The sequence below is a fragment of the Sipha flava genome, unplaced genomic scaffold (assembly GCF_003268045.1).
Source record: "Sipha flava isolate LNK unplaced genomic scaffold, YSA_version1 0_pilon_pilon, whole genome shotgun sequence".
NCBI lineage: Eukaryota > Metazoa > Arthropoda > Insecta > Hemiptera > Aphididae > Sipha > Sipha flava.
The window spans coordinates 5,425,835-5,448,659 of record NW_020271713.1 but is presented as its reverse complement, the minus strand read 5'-3'; the positions used below and the strand labels follow the sequence as shown (position 1 = coordinate 5,448,659).

The 22,825-nt window shown below is 29.8% G+C and overlaps 1 protein-coding gene across 5 annotated transcripts in view; it reads left to right on the top strand.

Annotated features, from left to right (window-relative positions):
* The first annotated feature begins 595 nt into the window (after positions 1–595).
* Positions 596–22,825, top strand: part of LOC112683319 (maestro heat-like repeat-containing protein family member 1) — a 29,522-nt gene continuing 7,292 nt past the window's right edge. The window contains exons 1-15 of one of the 5 annotated variants that reach the window (XM_025554417.1): positions 596–786; positions 6,068–6,327; positions 8,554–8,610; positions 10,502–10,600; positions 11,003–11,148; positions 11,945–12,136; positions 12,397–12,586; positions 17,878–18,014; positions 18,295–18,531; positions 18,621–18,699; positions 19,461–19,651; positions 19,718–19,837; positions 20,383–20,581; positions 21,040–21,231; positions 21,318–21,613. In XM_025554417.1, the coding sequence (XP_025410202.1) occupies positions 10,540–10,600; positions 11,003–11,148; positions 11,945–12,136; positions 12,397–12,586; positions 17,878–18,014; positions 18,295–18,531; positions 18,621–18,699; positions 19,461–19,651; positions 19,718–19,837; positions 20,383–20,581; positions 21,040–21,231; positions 21,318–21,613 (2,040 nt within the window). In that variant the 5' untranslated portion in view covers positions 596–786; positions 6,068–6,327; positions 8,554–8,610; positions 10,502–10,539. Of the gene's footprint in view, positions 787–5,919; positions 6,328–8,439; positions 8,458–8,553; positions 8,611–10,010; positions 10,366–10,501; positions 10,601–11,002; positions 11,149–11,944; positions 12,137–12,396; positions 12,587–17,877; positions 18,015–18,294; positions 18,532–18,620; positions 18,700–19,460; positions 19,652–19,717; positions 19,838–20,382; positions 20,582–21,039; positions 21,232–21,317; positions 21,614–22,825 lie in introns of those variants that run through there. The other 4 variants (XM_025554555.1, XM_025554490.1, XM_025554628.1 and 1 more) reach the window with 4 other exon arrangements.

The window sequence follows — 22,825 nt, the reverse complement described above, 5'->3', positions numbered from 1 at the left end:
CAGTCACCCTGGACCCTCCCCCCCTGAGGTACGGCATTGCCGCGCAGGTACGGGAGGAACGGTTCGCGAGTACACGGCGAGGGTCAAAAATGTTTTACCAATCCTTCCGACTCACCGGAAACGACATTATCACAAAACCAAATCCTAAACGTGTTTCCAGTATGAAAAAAACAATTAATGATTTCGTACGGGTCGGTGGAAACGACGGCCGGCGGAAAACGATCGCCTGTAGGACGGTGTAGCGAAACGCGTCATCGGGATCGAAGGCGGAAAAACGTAATCGGGGAACGCATCGGAGTTCCGAGAACGTTCCGTGCACTCGCGTATTTCGCATCGGTACGGTGCGCTGGCTCGCGAGGGGGGGGGGGGGGTGGTTCGGTATCGTCGGGTCACACACGCGTGTCTTTATCGAAGGTCTCGTTGCGCGTTCACGTTACGCAACTCGAACGGTTATGTAACCGCGGTCAAACGTCGGCGGTGCATAATAACGACGGTCGTCGGAGTTTGCCCCCCCCCTCCTACGCGGCATCGGTGTCCGCGCGACAACAACAACAACGTAAACGTTACAGTCCGTCCGTCCGTTCGTTTTCGCCCCCGTCGCCGTTGTTGTGCCGTCGAGGCGGTAAACGGATACGATCGCGCCCGGACTCTGGTCCGCGGTAAGCGGTAAGCGCTGACGAGAAATAGTCCCCGCTCCGCTCGGGCCAACCGACATCCCGCACTCGCGGTGTCGCACCGAGTCCGCGCCCGGCGGTGTTCTCCGCACGTTTTCGAACACTGTTATCCGTAAGTATTTTATTTGGTGTTTATTTTTTTTTTTTTCGCACACCATCCCGAACACCCATCCGATCGATCTTATCGGAATAATCGTAGAAATAACATGGACGTTGCGTTTCTGTGTTGGATAAAACAAAAAAAAATATTTTTTTTAAAAAAATTATCATTCCAACGCTCGTTTAGCGCTTCGAACACTTCAACCAGTGGCGTAGTTACTGATGAGGGGGATGTAAGGGATTCCCACCCTCCCCAGATTTTTTTTTTTTAACGATATTTAATTATTATTTATTAACATTCACATATTATATGATAGTAAAATCATATTTTCATTTTACCATGATTAGGTATATATTAAAAATTGAATGACAAAATGATTTTCATTAAATACGGGATATAATAATAATAGCACTTTAAATGTAATATTTTTATATAGAACATCGTATTAAGATATACTGAAAATATTATAAGTTGACTCTTAAGCGCACCCCCCCCCCCCAGAAAAAATTGTATCTACGCCACTGACTTCAACGTTACGTCGTCAACCACGTTCGGGAAATCATTTAGAAACACTTTTAAACGCTTTTATCTGCGATGGTATTTTACTGTCGTCGAATTAAGTGCATTTCAAGCTGTAACTAGTGGCTGCTGCGTATGCCCGTAGAAAAACTTTTCCATTCTGCGCATTACGAATACTTAAAAAATAAATTATGTATTTGGAACGCGCGTAACCGGAGTGTTTTCTGGAATATGTTTACAACGCATAACTTTGCGCATTATGCGTTAAACATACGCTGAAGAAAAACCGTTCGACCTCGTTATAAAACTACTTTCTATAATTGTTGATTTTATTATAAATCCATCTTGTCGGGGGGCGTCAGCTGTCACCCAGTTTTTCCCATAAATCATAATCGATGCATTTTGAGTAAAAGTTGTGTCAAATAGGAATAATAGTGTGAAACCTAAATAAGTTCTATAGATAACTAAAACTTTAAGATTCGTTATAATTGTCGGGGGAAAAGTAAACATTAACGGGTACGGGCAATATAATGAAAAGAATATAAAATACTAAAAGTATACTTAACATGTATTAGGCTAAGCACATGTACGACCGTTAGAAATGTTGAAAGTTAAACTTCCAAGTTAAAAGTTAAAATATTATCAAATTTGATTATAGTAAGTACGAATAAAATCAAATCAACGATACTTTTTTTTTTATACTCGGCTAAATTTATTTTTAAAAATAATCAAAATATTTTTCTTTTTATAATTTAGAATAAATTGTATCTATTATATCAAAGCATTATCATAATGTATTAGGTATACGAATACATATTTTCTACCACTTGTCCATAATATGTATTTTTATATTCATTTAAGAACATTAAATACTCATAAATAATGTATACAGCCTAAAAGTGCTCCGCTTTTATCCATATCACGGTGTCATTACTAATAATCTATATAACTGCAATAATAAAGTCTACAATAGCAGCGAGTAAGCATAAACTGTAAAAGAAACGTTTATCACACCCACGCGCAACAGCCGGAAGTCGCAGAGAAGTCTTAAAAATCAACGGTCTCTTGTTTTTTACAAAACTTTGAATAACTTATTGGTTTTATATTATAAGAGTTTAACTTAGATATATTAAGTATTTTAAGAATGTTGGTTTGGAAAAAATCAAATTTAATTATTTTTTACATAATACATTATTATTACATATTATTTTAAATTTTACCCTAAATTATACACCAACCTTCGTCTACGTTGATCGTTATCAAAAAATAAAATACCCAAAAATATGTAGTATCTTAGTACCCTTCACCTCACGGTATGATTAATGAATGGCCAAACTTTCTCCTTTCCTCTCCTTCACCATCACCATCACCCCTCTTCCTCATTTCTGTCGGAATTTAAAGCTTTTTTTGCAATATTTCCCCCGTTTCTTCAATTATTAGAAACACTGTTGAAAAATTAAAAAAATTACATATCAAAAAATTATCCAATCACGTTAACTAACCCCTATTCTTAAAGTGGATTCGCATACAAACGCTTTATTTAATAGTTGTACGATTATAGTTCAATAATCTAAGAGCTCCAATAGGATAAAAAGAAAAAAAATCAGTTAACATCGATATGATATTCAAAAGTACAGTGTACAATTTTTTAAGAAAATTTTTGAAAATGTCGACCAGTTCAAAAGCCCTAGAACAAAATATAATTAATTCGAATATACTACTCTTGAAATCAGAACACTGTTTTAAAATGCATATCAGTACTTTATTGTTTCTGATTATTTTACTTAAGTCTACATTTTTGTTTTCCTTTTAGTGAAGTATAATGTATCTGAAATTCAATAGTTATATTAAATAAATTTTTTTATCCGTGAATTGGTTGATCGTAAACTATGAAAACTAAACATTAATATTTATATTTTTGCAAATATTGACATTTTAAAGTTGCAACTTATACATATATCTATTTAATAATATGAAACCTTTTCCAAAAATATTATTTTACAATTTTAACGTTAGTTCGAGTGTATTTTATTTGGTCGATATTTTTAACAGTTTTCAAAACAAATTGTGCACTTGAATTAACTAAACCAAAACGATAAAAATAAATACAAAATTAACCCGTTGCACTAATAGAGTTTGTTATCCGAAAGCTAAGTCGACTTAAAAACTCAAAGCATCAGAGAGCTTTCAAGGCGGGAAAATCGTCACGAAAATTATAATGGAATCGAAATTAACGTTTTAAATATTACATTTTCTGGGAATGAAATTCTATACAAGAACAATTCGGATTCTGTTAGATCATATTATTATATGATCTAATAAAATCGATCTATGTTTAAAATCTATTCATTTTTCGAGACACCGACAATCATCAATATTTTACTCGGAAATGGATTTTAAAAGATACAATTTTTTAGTATTTTTTTTTTTTTATATATAAAAAGTATTTTACGGAGTTTCATTTTATACAGCATCATACGGATCGGCAGTAAAATTGTTTATGACGTATGTGCAATAACACACGATCAACAATACCTATGGTATCGATAAAAGTTCGTTTCAAATATCACGGCACAGCAGCAGCACGTTCGTGTTTGTTTTTTGTAGGTATAAATAAGAGGAGCAGGTGGTGCGCCTCCATATTCCAACTTCCAACTTCTGGAAACGCTTTCGTTGTGTAACAATAATAACAATAATAATAACGATAAAAAGGACGGTACTCATAATTAATTCGTGTCGTTATTGTTATAATATAGTCTTTGATCGGGTAAAACCAAAATGATTTCACAATAACGTGAATTCAACGTTTTGTTTTCACATCGTAAACGTGTTGTTGCAGAGCATTTTAATTGTCTCAGTTGTTTAAGTTTCTGAACTAAAGTTTTTAGACTACACGTCTTATATCCCCGTTGTGTTCGTCTATCGTAGTTAAACAGTGCATGTAGTTACAATTGTTGATATTCAGTACATATTAAATATGCTCGTATAATTAAAATTGTACTTGGAAATTTAGTTTAATATTCGAAATACGTTTAGAAACCAGGGATTTGCCACGCTCGTAGAATGGGCTTTTCTAACTTTTTTCTTTTTAACATATACCAATTTTCTATGCCTACCGGTTTTCGTTGCAGACAGGAGTATGTATTGTGTCTGTCGGTCACTAAATAAATACTATTTAATTTAATTCTTCTAATGATGTATCAAATATAAAGTCATTCAATCCGACAAGTACGTGCAAACGATTTCCATTCCACGTATTCGAGCTATACGTATGTACAGGATTTAAAAATTATAAAATATTCTTCTAAAAGAAAACTTGACTTGCTTCACCCTATGTGTATTTGGTTCTGTCTCAAAGTGTTCAGAATAATTTAAAACATATACATTTTTCAAGTGCCGTTGTCGTTTTTAGTTACTTTATTTGTACTGTCGATGTTGTTATGTTTAAATATTATGCGACGCGCGTGACGGTCCACTTGAAATGTCGAAAACTCCTGTCGAGCAGACAAATAAGATGGTGTTTTCGAAGTAGGTAAATTGCAGGGGAATGCTATTCCATAGAAATAATATCGGGCAGAATCGATATACGAAGAAATGTAATTCTGTCGTTGAGCGTTACGACGTATATGCTGAATAAATCAATAATCGAGCTATTATTTCCCGAGTTTAGATTGGTGCGTTGGATTTTTAAACGTTAAACTCGCGAACAGCCGTTTTTTCGGTATGGAGACGATTTTCAATTCTCAGCAATTAATGCTTACGACGGTGATTATGGCGCGGTGAAAATGAACGTGATTGGGGTAAAAATATTCAGCTCGGGGAATAAAATCGTGTGCAGTACGACACACTTTGTGTAATACGAAATGTTAAGTACGTAGTACGAAACCAAAAAGCGTGTTGTGGTCCTATTCTCTACATCAGTGGTTTTCAACCTTTTTCGAATCGCGCCTCCCCCCCCCTCATTTTTTATTTATTTGTAATGCGACCTCTTCAAAAAAAAAATGTTGTTTTATTCATCAAAATTTGATTTAATTACCGATAGAATATTTACACGATAAACAATTTTGATTAATTTACACTAAAAATTTTTACAAAATAAATAATTTCCTTTGTTTTTTTTTTTTTTTTTAAATAATTTCATCCGTTATCTTTGGCGACGCCCAGGTCGAAAACCACTGCTCTATGTTATGGCATTTATTTTTAATTAAAATTTTTTTTTTTTTCCGTATTAAATTATCTTACATATTTTTGCAATTCCAAGATGTATCATCGGTAAAATCTAAAACACCAACCGTTTTAACCGTGTTACTCATTACCGTTAACGTTTTTAAAAGGGGATCACGACAAAATCTTCAAGTGTGCAGTACGGAAAACGATGATGGTTTAGCATGTGATTCGGCTGTCCGGGTGGTAACAGTAAAATGTTTACGCGCGCTGCGCGCACCGACACGGTTGACACGGTGATATTGTGTTCCACGGCGCTAGTGCGATCGGCGGCAATGCGCGCGTAATATCTAATTTATTGACAAAAGTTCCGTTGGAAATTTGCCGCAGCGCGCCTTCGCAGTACCGTTCGTTTTTCGCTTGTGCGCGCGTAATAGCACGTAGACCGCCGTCAAACGCGGACCTGTCAACATCGCGCGACTGTCTCCAACCGTCTACTACCGACGAAAACTACGATGACGGTTATCGCTACGACGACCGCGGTATAAAAAATATCGTTATTATTCTTCACATATTTTTTTTTTTTTTTTTTTATTCGATCCGCGTAAAGTTTTCGTCTAGCGTAGCCTTTGGGTCGCGCGGAACGATTTCACGTCGTGAACGGGCTCGAACGGTGATCCCCGTACTGGTTTCCAGTCCCGTTGAATCGACCGACACACGTGTGCTCAAATCAATCGCAGACGCAATCGGTGCTGCACACGAAGCGACATACACGCAATACGTCGGCGGTGCGGACCGCTGGTGTTTCCACAGTAAGATCTGCGTTCCGAAAACGGTCAAGTTTCCCGGAGAACATTTCAAACTCAACAGGTAGGCATTCTGTACTAATATTCGACTGGTATAACATTCACGACCGATTTAGTTATACTTTTTTTCAAACATTTCGTGTGTATACATATATATTATTATAATTCAATACGTTTGGCTTTTGCAACACCATAATTCGCACCATCATGGGTGGGGTATCGTTGTAATAAGCACCGACGCACCGTGTATGTGTACGAGTGTCAAGCTGACGTAAAAATGCATTACATTTGTCAATTTCAGTGATAATTTTTATCGAAATTAATAAAAAAAAAGTCGTACAATTGTATTGCATGTCATTGATTATGATGATTATACTTATGTTTAAATCAATAAGATTTAAGAGATTCATTAAAAAACAGTATTTATAGTGTTATTAATGTAACGAGTTATAATAATATGGTAAAAGTAATTATACTTAATAAAGTTGACAGTTTGCCTTCAAGTTTTACAAAATTATTGGGTTATCAATAATGATTCTGAAAACTAGAATTTTCATTTAATCACACATACTGCAGAATATAATTATTCGTTATAAAATTAAAACCTTAGAATGGTCATATTTTATTTATTTAAACCAGATTTTTTTTTTTAAATACGTATTTTTGCTTAAAATTAAATGTAGGTAGTTAATTTAAAAGAAAATTGCACTCATATAAAACAGACAAAATTAATCACTGTATAAAAATCTCTCGATATTATAGTTAAAAATCAGGATTTGGGAAATGACGTAGCCGATGCTATTTTAAAAACTTAGCTCTTGTATTGGACTGTAGATAATAAAAATGCATTTCCGTGCTCATTATTCACAAAATAAAGCTTGAAAAACATACGAGCACCGGCGCATATTACCAACGGTAGCGATACGCAAATACCTACCTTAAATAATTACATATATACTCGTATGTATTTGTACTATCGATAAAAGTTTTTCACCGACGCGTCCGGCGTATGATGGTGGGCCGAACATGGCGTCACAAAACACGTCATAAAAATGTTTTTTGTTAATCAAATGAAAAAAAAATCTAAAGTTTATGATAGTTGGTGATATTTATTGTGCAGTACTTGCTATGTCTGTACGGTCGAAATCATTATATTTCAACCATTGGTTTTAATTCTTTATAATTTTAATATTGTGTACAAATAAACGCTGAGTGTTCGTAAATTTCAAAATCAAATGCAAAATCTGTCTTGAAAATACTGCAGCGTACAGAAAATGAACACTTATTAATTTCTGGCATTTCGTGCGAACGCGAACGATCATTTTCAGAAACAATATTATTGGGATTTAAACGTTTTAAGATCGGGTCGGTTTTCGAACGAAGTACGCATAAATAATATTGTTTTCGTCGTCGTTGATTTCAATTTCAAGATTACAGACATATCTATCGCAAATCAAATAATGTTTGCCGACATTGTGAACGGGAACAAGAAAATATTTTCGAATAAACGAAATATTTATAAGCAGGTACACATGCAGCATTATTATCAATTGAATGCTGTTAATTGGACTGCGTTGATCACCATAAAGGATAATTGTTTGCAAACAATTGATCGCGTTCACATGATTGCATTATTTGCATACATGCGGTGGGTAGTCGACATCCAGCGAAATTAATATGATGTGAGTGCTCCGCGAAGAGCCGGAGTAAACCCACTGCCGTACCGCGCAAACAGCTGCAGTATGCGTAGAACATTTGCGCGCGCCGGCTGATTTATTGATAAAAGTTCGCTTGACTCGGGTTCGGGTTCGGTTATCCGCACTATTCGCCAGTGGCGCTCGTACACAGTAGTGTGTGTTCGTCGGAAACGCGTTTGTCGCCTTTGCAACGATGCGTGTTAGAGAACAACGTCAAAACTGATCTCGCGACGTACGCACGATCCTGATTTATTGATAAAAGTTCGTTTCGGGAAATCTCAACCGCTGTCAGTGGTAGTTTTTCACGTGTTATAATAATTATTCGCTTTTAACTAACAATAAGCTTTTCAACTCGAATCGTCTTAACTTACGTTTGAAAAGTGTTTCGTTTGGGCGCGCGTTCTTTTTGCCGATGCCGAACACCTATAGCGTCGCGTTCCAACAACAATACTGTTGTACCGACGGTAGGAAAATAGAATCGGAATTGAAATAAAGATGTACGATTGATTGTTGTGCGGTCTGCATTTATACAATTGCGCATCGACCAACTCCAGCGCCGTGCTCATATTTTTTTTTTTCAATATTTTTTCCAGAAAAAAGAACCATCAACGTCTTTCGATATCGTGGAACAAACTTATAATCGCATAGATGTAAGTACTATGTTACGCTATTGTTGAATATTTTTTAGGAATCAAAATAAAACGATAATAATTAATTATACATTACCGACTGCAACGGTACGACCACGTAATATAATGCACACGGGAAATAATAGAAACTAATACCGCGAACGTATCGTAATGTACGTAGTAATAATACGTAATAATTTGCCAAAGAGGATATGGGGTTTCTGGATCAAAATTAACCCGAGCCTCCCGAGACCAGATAATCAAAGTGTCCCACTATGACGATCAATTTGATTTCATTAAATCTAATATAATCAAAAATCCTTACCCCGTTTCAATTTTAACGTATAAGCTGTTAATAAAAAATTATTCAACATTTTCATAATTACTATTATTTCGTGTTACCCGAGTATAATATAATATAAATTAACGATCAATAAATATTTAATAAAACGTACTTTTGTTTCTTTTTTACGCCCATGCTTTAATATTTATTATACTTGAGCACCTTATGTGACGATTTAATGTCAACGAGTACCATTGTTTTCGTGAAAAGCGTGTAAATATTTTTAAAAAAATAATACGTTTATACGAGGAGCTTCTCGCACGGTTCTCCCTCCACACACACACAAACACCCGATGGGCTAGAAAATAACCTCTGAACCGGGTTGCGGTGTAGGACGACGTCCGAAAATATTATCGTGAAAAATATCGTACAGATGCGTTTCAGTTTTCGCGGTATGTCTTAAAACATGGGCCCCAAATTTACGTAAGTTTCATTATAATAATATCATGGTTTTTAATATTTTTCTTTTTACGAATAATTGAGTAGTAATTGAATAACCAATAACAACATAGATTGGGGTGGCACATTTAAAAAATATATCACTATGCGTCACAGTACATGCATTCAAAGGCTCCCCGGTGTACATCAGGGCCCCGCATATCCTAAGAACGGGTGCGCCCAGACTCGTATTTAGGGGGAGGCACGGGTAGGCACATGCCCGGGGACATCAAGTCTCAGGGGCGGTAAAATATTTTAGTGAAATCAATTTTAAAAATGATGTACCTAATGAAAAAAAAATTAAACAATAAAAAAATAAAATAGTATGTTATATTAAGTTATAATTTATTTGATTTGTTAATTGACAAAAAGGATTTTCATTTATAAGTTGTATTTTAATATTAAAGAACCTCGATTATGGACGAAATAATAAGTGTTATATTATTATTATTTATTTTTGGGGGGAGGGCATAAATAATATGGCCGAGGGCGTCAAATTTTTAAATACGGGCCTGGGTGCACTCGTAGTCGATTGTTGAACTGGTTAAACGACGTCGCGGATCACGTGCATACGAGCGCGATTCGTTATCACTGTCCAATGTTATCAGCGTTCACGTTTCGCTCGCGCGTTCGGCGCGTACACGGTGAAAACGTGCGCGCGCCGGCGCATGTGCAATCGGAGGCGCGTATACGTATATAGTAACATAGAAGCGCAGCTAATTTATTGATAAAAGTCTGTTTCAAAAAACCTGCCCGTCCGCGTTTGTTATTCGCCGGTGCCCGCGCGCTGGTGTTCCGTTGGGCCTCCTTGGGCCGTCCAACCGACTCGCCGACATGTGAGCACGAAAACAACAACGACAGTGTGATAATGAACAGTCGATTCTTATCGCCGTCGTAGCCTTTAGTCGCGCAGTACCCGAAACGATATATCACGATGACGCGTGTCTGCCGTCTCGGTTTCGCATCGTAAACGGCCCCGATAACGGGTTTTTACGGTATTTTTTTTTTCATTTTTTCCTCTTTCGCTCAATCTATCCTCTCTTTCTACCGTTGTTTTTATCCCCGTCCGTTTTGGTGGACGATCCTCGAACACATCATTTTTATTATACTGTTATTATATTATTTGCGTAGACGCTTGCACGTACTCGCACGATCATCACCGCTGCACCATGGATGAGGCGCAGAGCGTGGACGGTACCGATCTAAGGGACAAGGACGTTAACATTCAAAGTGAGTTGGGCAGGAACGACTAAAGGCATGCACAACTCGATCTTCTTTGCAGGGCCTAGGATATTTTCCCACTTTGACCTACCTGAATTATACAACATTGACACTTGTTGATTATCGTTTTCAATTTTTTTTTTTTTTGTTTCTATCCGTCCTCCAACAAGACATTTTGAACATTATTCTGGTTATATATTATAGTTTGTACCATTTAGATACCTTTATTGTGTGCCACTATTATGTGCCTTTGATATTATTTTATGATTTTTTTTTTCTTCATACTGCATATTCTAAATAATATAAAACATCAAAATATATTACAGCAGGCTGAAACACTTCTCTAGTCATCATCTATAAAAAATAATATATTATATTCCTTTCAATCATTAACTAATTATTATGTATCAGGTATAGCCGACCGCTTACTTCATATGTTAACTGAAGAGCGAGATGAAAAGGTATTGAATGCAGTTACAAATTCTCTTTTGACCTTATCTAAAACTCATTCAAAACAAATCGTTCAAAATATGATACATTACAAGCTACAAAATGCGGTAAATATAATATTTGTTTAATTTATTTAATGAATATGCATTTGTTACTAATTTATTTTATTTAACTAGATTTTGAACTATATTTGGTTTTTAATGTCATTATTTTTAAATTTTATTATAAATATTTTATAAGTTTTTCATCATAATTGCGTTGTGTTAAAATATTTAAAATAATTTATACTTTTAAGACAAATTAAATATAATAGAATTTTAACTGAATAAACAATTATGAAGTAAATTTAAATTTTTTAAATCTATAATGAGAAAAGTCCATTGATAATTTATTTTAATACTTTAACTAATTTTACATTTATTATTTACATAATTTAAATTTAAATTTTTATGATATGAGTATAATTATACCATTAACCCGATGAATCTTTAATTATGTTTTTCATTTTATTTTACCTAAATATCAATTAATATTTTTAAAAATATCTACCTATATGTTTTTGAAGAAAAATTAATAAATGGTAAAATATAAACACAGTAGACAGTCTTCTTATACATATTTAAGTATTGTTATGATGATATACTATAAATATGATGATATGCTATGTATGATGTTGATATACCAATACCAGAATTTTACTATGTATAAATTATCAGAAAATTAATTTTTTTTATAAGATTTCAAGGGTGTTAAAATGTATTTTATTTTCCTTAACCTTGACCTAGCAGTTTAACTACTTCGCTTATGTGTATTTAATATTGTACAACTTTTATTAGCTCTACCTCTTATATTTTATTTCAAAAAATATATAAATTTTTTTTAATGCTGCTATGTTATTTTCAGTTAAGTGTTGTGGAAACTAAAAGTTTACTATCAGTTATGAAGCAAATATGTGAAAATAACTATAATGATTTTGATGTGGAACTTACAAATAATTTGGTTCAATTTGCCAAAAATGAAATGATTAAATCTTCAGACTCCCAATTTACTGCATCTGATATCTTAATAACTTTAGGCCGTGGAAGATCTGAGCAGGTAAAATGTTAATTTATTATGGTTAATAAACTTTATTTACATTTTATACATAATAATCTTAATCCAACTACAATAAAAATGGAGTCATTTTAAGTATTATACATTTTATTTTATCCTACCATATATTCTTTTGGTGTATAAGTATTCTTATAAAATTTTTTTTAACAATTAAAAATTTTAAATATAATCTGCCACATGTTATCCTTAATGTTATCACTATAAAATTAACTAATTAATTGTTTTACATTTTCTGTTTTTAGATTATACACAATCTTATGTCACATTTACATGAAGGCATTCCTCCTCATTGTTCTATTATCTATTCATTGGGACACCTTGCTTCAAATCATCCTCTAAAATTTATTCATTTTGTTGATCCATTCTTGTCAGCTACTTGTTCAACTTTGCTTTTGATCAAGTCGGATGCTTCACGTAAAATTTATGCTACAGGTTTGTAAATATAAAAGTAATATAGTTTTACTATTAATAATTTATCATAATTTCTGATTATACAAATTAATTAATTAATTCTAGAGTAGTTTGGATAATCAAATGTCTGAAAAATTGAAATATGTAACATTAAAAGTTATAAGTTTATATGAATAAATTGTTATTATTTATAGTATATAATTTTATATTTATGATGTTAGGTTATGTTATGTTATGTTATGTTGTAATTTATGATGTCCCTCGGTCTCCTTAATTATAATTATTGAGTGGTGTTTGATTTGTCTTATTTCTCAAACTATTTAAATTACAAATCCAATGTATCAAAATTTTCAAAAATAGACGGCCCATATTCACTTTCAGTCAAATCATCAGTTTCATTTTCCTCTCCTTTAATATTATGTATGTGGTATCTAGCTTCAATTTTATCCAAATTGTTTATATTCTCCTCATCATAATTTCTGAATATGTGGACTTAACTAATACACCGACATATTTTAGCTCTTTTAACATTAAATTCCACATTATAGATGTACTCAATCCAGTAGCTTATTTCATGACCTTTAAAAGATTCAATTTTGTACACATTTCTATGCTTTGACACGTTAGCCTAGCATACAGCAGCAATCCTTTAGTTCAATTTTTTTTATAAAAGGACAGAACCTTTTCTTATTATTTTGATCATCTAAAATTATGTATCACATCAATTCCTTTCTATATAGTATTTTCAATATTTTTATCATAGGTTGAACTATAGAGAAGTAACATTGGGGAAAACATTTTACCTCAAACTCATAATTGATCAAATTTAAAGTTTCTGGCAAAAGATGGGATAGAGCGTTTTCTAATAATAGTACCTTGCCTTATTTTACTATATTTTGAAGAATTTATTTTATTTTAAGAACGAACGTAAATTTAAAATATTCCAAGAAAAAATTTTCTTTGTCCATGATTTTTTTTTTTTACTTTTGTATGTTAACGGAATTTTCATATTTTTAAAGCAACGTGGGTTTTTAATAAGTTTAATAACATACTCGTATTAAACGTTTAGTATGTTATGTTTTTGAATTTCACTCTTAATCATATTTTATAAATTATCTCATTATTATTTTAAAATAAAATTTAAAAGTTGCTAATTTAATAATATAGAATATTTGTTTAGTTACATATAAAATAAAAGTATTTTTTTTTTTTTTGAAACTTCTATTTTTTATTAAATAATAGGTTTTTAAATAAAACCGCACACTTATTATTTCTACCCCAAAGAGGTCTATAGACAAAAACCACACACTTTATCGGTCATTGTATAACGAAATACGGCGTAATTATAGTAGGTTAAAGCCGCACGCTATTTTTTGTGTTAAATGACGGATAAGATATGATAAGTTAAATTAATCATGCTAACACGTTTAGTAGAGTCTGAAGTCGCTACTCATTAGTTGGTCCTATGTATAGGTATATAATGGTTAAAATATAAATGGCTTTTTGTATTTTTATAATGGACGTTAAAATTATTGATAGTAATGAAGGGGGTAAGTGATTATTACTTGACAATTTTAAGTAGGTACAGGAATAATGGTTTGGCGGTGTTTTATTAAACATTTTACGTCCACGTTACCACATGCAGTCAAATTAAGAATATACTAAAAACTAAAAACGCATAAATGTATGTATAATAACAATCAATTAATTTAAATGCAAGGCTTCTAATGACATTAATGAGAGAACTCGAAAATAATACTCAAAGAGAAGTCATCCATAGAAAATAATAGAATTATAGGAAACAATGACGTAAGCTTAATAAAGAAGTTGATATATTATAAACGTAGGAAACTTTTACCAACTTTACCGAAAAGTTTGGAATATGCTCTAAACTTTGTTTCATATAGGAATATTTAAACCTGCCAAAACGAAAAAATTACCTATATGTTAAAAAAAGACGAAATTATTATTGATACGTGTAAAAAAATATTTAATTTTTATGTAATCATTGTATGAATACTTGGCTGGTAGTACTTAACCCAAGTATTTTTATCAACTGTATACTATACACGAATAGAGCCGGAATTATTATTTTTCTTTAATATATTATTTTGTATTTCTAAAACTTAATCTTGTTACATAAAAATGTGGGCCAATGTTAAAAATGTATGTATGAAGTTAGGACAAGTTTTTTTTTTTTACTTTTAATAATTCATCTTGATTTTTAGATAGCTGTTCATAATGGTGTATAAAAAACATTTACTAAAGTAGTGGTAAGAGGTTGTAAATTCATTTTGATCAAGTTTATTTGATTTTAAGCTGTAAAAACAATTAAGATGTAAATCTTAAGTGTGCGATTTTTTGATGCAAACATTTTAAAAATTGTGCGGTTTCAACCTATTAAGGTTGCCGTATACTGAATCGGAACGGAACGGAACCATCCAATCCGATCGGAACGGACAAAATGAATAAACATAATTTTAAATGAATCCCGCAAACCGGATTATTATTAATAAATTTAAAATTACCTTCAGTTTATTTTGTACGCCTATTAATCATATTTCTAGAGAAAAACACACTTAGTTAACATGCTGGTGGGGCGCGTAGATTTCGGATTCGTTCCAACGCAATGTGCGGACTAAGCTTGTTTCCGTTTCAACGCGTTCCGATGGTAGGAATTCGATTCAGTGTGCGGCAACCTTTAAATGTGTGTGGTTTTAACCAATCAAAAGTGTGCCGTTTTAGGAATCGACGAAATAATAATATATAATATAAATCATTTAAATAATACATAAAAAAAAAATTAACTATGTACAATTATTTAAACTGAAATGTAAACATTATTTATTGAATATTTTAATTTCCCGTGCATAATATAATAATATAAACTTATTAAGTACTATGAACATCACAAGAATAATAAATGTACTATAAATGCGTCCGCGATAAGATGATGATAATTGTTAATAATTTAATAATATCACTAAAATTATTTATAGTTTTATATTTCTTTTTTTATTGTTAGTTTAAATTGTAAATATATTTTTATGTTTATAAGGGATTTTATTTTTATTCGGTATAAAACGTATGTAATTATGTGTTTATACTATAAGTTTTATTTGTACGTATATAGTTTAGTATAAACTGTAATATATGTTTCAATCCTGGTTTTTTTTTTTTTGGCTTGCACGGTTATTGTTTACCATGTACCTTGGAGCTGCTACCAATTTTTGTTGATACCAAGGACTTTGATGGTTACATTTTTCGGTTGAGGTCCATTTCATCTGTGTTATAGACAAAATCCATGTCAAATTTGTTTTCTTCAATGTATTTCTTTATCATAAAACGATTCTACTGTGGGGACATTTGCATTCAACTTTTCTCCTTAAATCTCTATTAACGTGTTGAACATTTTTCATCATCGAAATTATTCACGTACCTGGTTAGGAGAATCCGTGTTTTTTTATCTGAAATTGTGGATGTTTCAATACTGTACTTTTCGGCTAACACTCAGCTTGTTTCACCTTTTTTGAAATACGCAATAATGTTTATTTCTTTAATATAAGAACTACACGTTTTTTTATTAGACAAAATTTTTTCACTGAAATGTACTCGTTATAATGATTAACAAACTAAACTGTTCAATGATTAGTCAATAATTAATTTATTGAGAAAAATATCGTAATAATACCAATGTTGTGGCAATGGCCAATAAAAATAAGCGTTCGATAATTGTAATGATTACGATTATATGGAACTACAAAATTCTATTACGATTATCGAGTTATTAAAAGACCAAACATTTTTTTTCTCATCAGGATGTTTGAACGTTCGGTCGATCGACGTTCTGATAATTGGCGTCATCCTGAATTTAATTTATTATAAATCTAGTAAATAATTAAGGCTCTTTTATTTATTTATATTTTAAAAAGGGTGAAATTCTTAGGTCAATTGAATTACAATCACGGGTGAATAATATTGCTGTATTGGTCTTCTTAACTTAAAACTAATGAACAATTGCTTTTGAAAAAAATATATTGAGTAATTGAAACGAGTGCCCTATGAACTGTACAATTTTTTTAAAAATATATAAAAATATTTTTATAAAATGAAATGTTTTTAAAATAATAATATAAGTACTCAGTAAATGTTTCGAATCGCTACGATTCATATTTATAGGATAATAACTAATTAACTGATATCGTTTAATTTTTAAATTGAAATTAGTTAAAATATTCAATTTTATAAAAATTTCATTTTGTAACACTTATTAAATATTTTTGCAACCGTCCAGTAAATTGTTTATGTTTTGACTACACAGAATTTCATATGAAAATATTGTATACAATTTTAAAGCCTTTGTATTAAATTGAAAGTTGTATGAATTTTTAACTACAAAAAGTAGCAAATTTTTCTGATATACTCATATAATGGTTTTCAAAAGATTTTTTTGGGCTATTTATGAAAAGTTGAATATTTCATGTTTTTTATTTTTTTTTGACTTTTTCGAAAATATTGATACAATAATTTTGAATCGATACAAAATTTTGAAATCGTGATAAAGTTTCTTATGCATGTCTCATGAAAAAGTTGAACATAATTACAAAAAAAAAATAAAATAATAACAAATGTTTTAATATTAAATGTTAATAGAGCTATAAAAATCACCAAAATCCACTACAATTTTATAGTTAAAAATACATAAAACTTAAATTCTTATACTTAAGGCTTGAAAATCGGATACAAGGTTTTTCATAAAATTTTCTCTGTAACCAAAACAACAATATATAACCAAAATGTATTGGATATTTCAACGAATTTCCATTAAATTATATTAGTTATTATTGTTAGTTAAAGACATATCATAGTTTCAAAATATCTTATAAAATGTATGCTGTTATAGACACTTCAAATTTTCTATTTTCTTATATTTAATATATTTTTATTTTTATTACGAAAAATAAAAATAAAAGTTCAATTTGATACCTTATTACAAATCTAATGTATCAAACATCTTTTTTAAAAAAAACTGATTTATTCGACGTCTTTTACTCAGAATTTTCTTTTTGATAGCAATAGTACATTGGTTTCAAATTTAAAAGAAATATAGTATTATCATTCTCTTATACCAGTATATCACCCAACTGTGATGTCTCATCTGACTTAGCAATCTCACCCTTTTTATTAATACTTTTTTGAATAAAATTGGAAAATATTTCACTGTAAATTAAAATAAACTTTTTTCGATGTTAATACTAACCTAAGTTGTAACGTTACCACTTAAATTCATATTAATATTTATTTTATTTCAGCAATTGGTCAAGTCTGTGCATCAGTAATTGAATGTGAATCCTCAGAACTATATCAAATTAAAGATAAACTGTCATCTAAAGTAGAAGAGATTTATAAAATTATTAGTGATTCCTGGTTAATATCTAAGGATGTAAAGGTTAGTATTTTAATTTATTTCATAATTTAGTTATTTTAATTTATTTATGTATTAAATCAAAATAGTATTTTATTAATTTATGTTTGAATAACTTAAGTTACATTTTTAAATTAAAGTAAATAGTAAATATGATATTACAATATTATAATATAAATGCTTGTGTGTCTCACTGATTGAACATGTAAACATTTATAGTAATTGTTTAAAATAAAAGATTGATTGTTCTTATTATAATAATGAATTATTTTGTATTAATTATCATTTTTATTTTTTTTTATAGGTATACGAATGTGTTCTTGAAGCTTTTAGCTCAATCATAATGTTGATGAGTGTTCAAACACTAAGTAAAGATAGAATAACAATTTTGACAAATATAATAAATTTGTATAAAAGATGTTCATCTGTTGGTTTGTCTCGATTTTGGGTTACACAGTACTTGGCTAGTTTTTTGTCAGTAGTATCAGAAAATATGCTTGAACCAGTAATAGATCATCTGTTTTTAATATTACATGATATGGTAATGAATTTTATATGAATAACTCTTTATAAGTAATTTATATATACATTTTTAATGATTTGTATATTAAAATATTATTTTAATTGCAGGTTGTTGTGATACCTGATTATGATTTTCCAATGTCCATTAAAAACCATTCAGAAGTTCTAAGATGTTATACTTACTTAGGTATTCTATTATAGATTAAAAACATTAAAAACTAAAATAAAATAGTAAAGTATCAATTTTTTGACGTATTAATTTGAAATTAATTCACAAAAAAAAAAAAAAAATGAAAAATATAATACATCCATATTCTAAATTACTTAAAGTAATAATTTTTAATTGCTAGTACACGAAATATTAATTCATTAATTTTATGAGAAAAACACTAATTATTAATTACATGAAATATTGTAACCATAACTTTAGGAATGATTTAAAAATTTACAGTTGTAAATGTAATATATGTGATATATGTTAGCTTAATAAATTTTTTTATATTTCAATCAATATGGATTACGCATTGTCTGGATTATTTAGTCTTACCCATAAAATTTGAATGCAAATATAAACAAATAGTTTTTAAAATTACTATTGATATTATACTTTTTTTATAAGTATTTTTCTCATATGGGCTTATCAAAATTATAATAATAATAGTAATATTAACAAAATCAGTCAATCATTATTAAAATTTTCTATTACCCAGTCAAGATTAAAATATAATAACTAATACCTAATAGATTTTTTGTTTTTAAATATTCTTAACATAATAACTACTAATAATAAAATATAATTATATTTTGTACAATATTTATACAAAATGTATTAAAGTTGCTGAGTTGGACCAAATTATTCAGACAAAGTGCACATTGCCTTGTATTCCATACTGCCCATACAATTTTTAAGATTTGTAATATCTATTTAATTATTGATACTTATATTAGGTAAACATTTTGGAGATAAAATATGTGATCTGATATTACGGGATTTAAAGTCTAATTCAGAACAAGGTAGAATGGGTGCTTTACTTATTGCATCACATTTATTAAATGCTTCTAATCAAAGCATTAAATTAAAATCTGCTGAGATTATTCCAATATTGTATGATTTATTAAAAACTAACAGTTCGTTTCAGGTAATTTAAATTATTGATAAATTAATTATAATTGTATTAATTAATGTACATTAAATTAATTTTCAGATGAAGAATTTATTGGTGAAAATTTTTATATGTTTTGCATATCAAGGACATTTAACTGAAAAAGATGATTATTTTATTGAATTTCTAATAAAAAATATTTGTTATTATGGTCATTCAAGTGTAAGTTATTCATTATTTATAGTTCAGTATTCTTACTTGTGTTATTTAGAATATCTTTTAGTATGGAATACTTACCTTATTTGTAAATGTGAAAATATTTATATATTTAAAAGTGAAAACAGATGTACAAATTCTTGGCCGCAAAGTGTGTAAAAAAGTTAATTATGAAGTTTTTATGTCACAATTTAATTATTTGGCCATAGATTTATGTAACAGAAAAATGCATAAAATGCGTTAAGCCCATTTCTGATTCAAAATTAACATTTTCAATGTGTAATTTTATTTCTGGCAAAATATACTTTAATTCAATATTCATCTACAAATTTTTGCATGTAATTTATATACTTGACGAAGACAATTTTTTTGAAGTTATTATTTTACTTCTAAATATAAATTATTTGAAAACCGTCTGTATTTTTATAAATAAATATTTGTTTATTTATTAGTTTATATTTTAAGTATATATTAACTTTTGAAATAATTATTTAAATATGACTGAGAATTATTTGTATTTATTAATCAAATAAATAAATAACTTTTTTTAGAGTAAATATTCTAATGATGATGGACTCTCAATAAAACAAACATGTGAAGATGCATTATATATTCTCTGTACATCTATAGAACCAGTACAAGTACTGTGTTGGAATAAGTTATTAACATTTTTAATGAATAATGAATATGATAATGCCGTACCATCAATTACTCGGTCATTAGCGCATATGGCTACAAAATCGCATTTAAGTAAGATTCTATTTTGTTAATATACCATACTTTGTATCATACATATTAAAAAATCATACTAATGCAGTGTAAAAAGTTAAATTAAATTTATTTTTATAATATATATTAAATGTATTGTAAATATTATAATAATTTGTGTGCAATAATATTATTTGATAAGCTTTTTGTTGTTATTAATATGCTGTCATCATAAATTGAATTAATTATTTTTTAATTTTAAGTTTCCTTATTTGTTATGTTGAAATTTTTTGTATTTAATAAAATTATATTATTATCGTCTGACTGGAAAACCAAAATTTCTGTTATCTGAATAATGCATTCATAAATTCTTGATAAAAATTCTGTTTTATTATTATATTGTCTTCTATTTATATTGAAATACCATTATGAGTTACTTTTTAAAAGATAATATTCGAGTTATAAAATGTTTAATAATTCTAGCATAATTTTAATTTTAGGATCCATAAGATTTTCAAAAGAAAAAGACTTGATTGTTGCGCGTTGTCTTTATTTATTATGTCAACCATTCAAAGATAACAGAGGAAGTTCTGTTATAAACTTTTTATTAAATTATGGCATTCATGATTTATCAGATAGTGATAAAGAGTTTTGGATGAAACACGCAGATATATTGATTAGATTTTTGGATTGTAAGTATAATAATATAATATAATATGTTTAATTCATAGATAATTAAATTATTAGTGTTAAATAATTTATTTAATTTTTAATATAGCATCATCCGAAAAAAAAGAAAAAGAATGGGAAGTAGTGTTATTGAATACACTAAGTATTGTATTAGAAGAATGCATAATAGATAGACGTTGGAGCTTAAAATTAGCTGAAAAAATGTTTGACGAACTTGTAAAGACCTATGAAGTTACAAAAATATTTACTTCTGAAATGTTTTTAATCATTAAAATGATATCATATTTTGCTGCTTATTTTGATGCTGAAGAATTATCCCTGACAAAAAATTTATTAAATTTCATTTTTCAATCTCTCTTAAGGATGTCTTTTGAAAAAAGTCAAGTAAGTTTAGGTTATTTATAATATTTTTATCTTTAAAACTAAAAGAATGTTTTTAGAAATTGGTAAAAAGTTCTAAGAAAATAAATTAAAATGGCTTTAAGAAATATTTGTATTACCAGATCTTTAAACTTAAGTAATAGGGAAAGACGTATGTAGTTGCCCAAAAATTGTAGTTTTTCAGGGATGATATTTATCAATTATAAATTTGAATTATTACTAACAGATTTTTTTATGTATAATATTGTATTTAATCTATGTATAATTTAATATTTGAGTTAGTACTAAAATAATTTCGAAGATTTTGATAAATTGATATTGATGTATTGATTGGAATATTGGATGGATTGGTTGAAAACTGATTTTGACAATTATTAATCAAATTAAAACCTAAATATAAGTATAAGAAAAATAATAGTAATAAAAATCTTATAATGTAATATAATATAATATAAATGTAATAATAATTATTCTATAGTTGGGGCAGACTGGGTAACCAACTGGGTAAATCATAGTCTATTGAACAAAATTATGGATGACCCAATGTTCACTCAATATTTGAAAAAACTATTGTTCTAATTATTTTAGTTTAAGAAAAAAAACTTATTTTATACTTTTGTTTTTACATTGTTCCCCAAATTTCTTTTGGCTCCCATCCATGGTCTAAAGCAGCGTTACCCAAACTCTTGTTCGGGCCGGCCCGATAATTAATATTTTTCCCTTTCGTGACCCACGAAAATATTTTACATTCATCATTGCGCAAAAAAACGAAAACATTTGAATGTCCACAACCGACGACGCATGCATTTGTTACTATTGTACCGTGTTCGTAGTTATGGCGAATGCCATACTCCATATGGGCTTTTCGTAAAGTTCATTTGATAAAATCAATAGTTATTATTCATGTTGTATACAATAGTCATTCGTACTGTTTTTACCAAAAAGTTCAAATTATCAACCGAAATGATAGATAAAAATTTTGATATGAGAATTCTGATTATATCCGGTATTATATTTTCGTGGCCCGGTAGTGGGTCGCGACCCACTATTTGGGAAACACTGTTCTAAAGATTTTATGATTTCTATGCGCATAACTATTGTTGACTATACTCACCTTTATGCGAAGCATAGCTTACTACTCTACCATTCCTTTAAACTTACAATAATGTTTGGAAGGACTTCTAAAGGAGTCTCCCTCCCTATGTATACAACTTC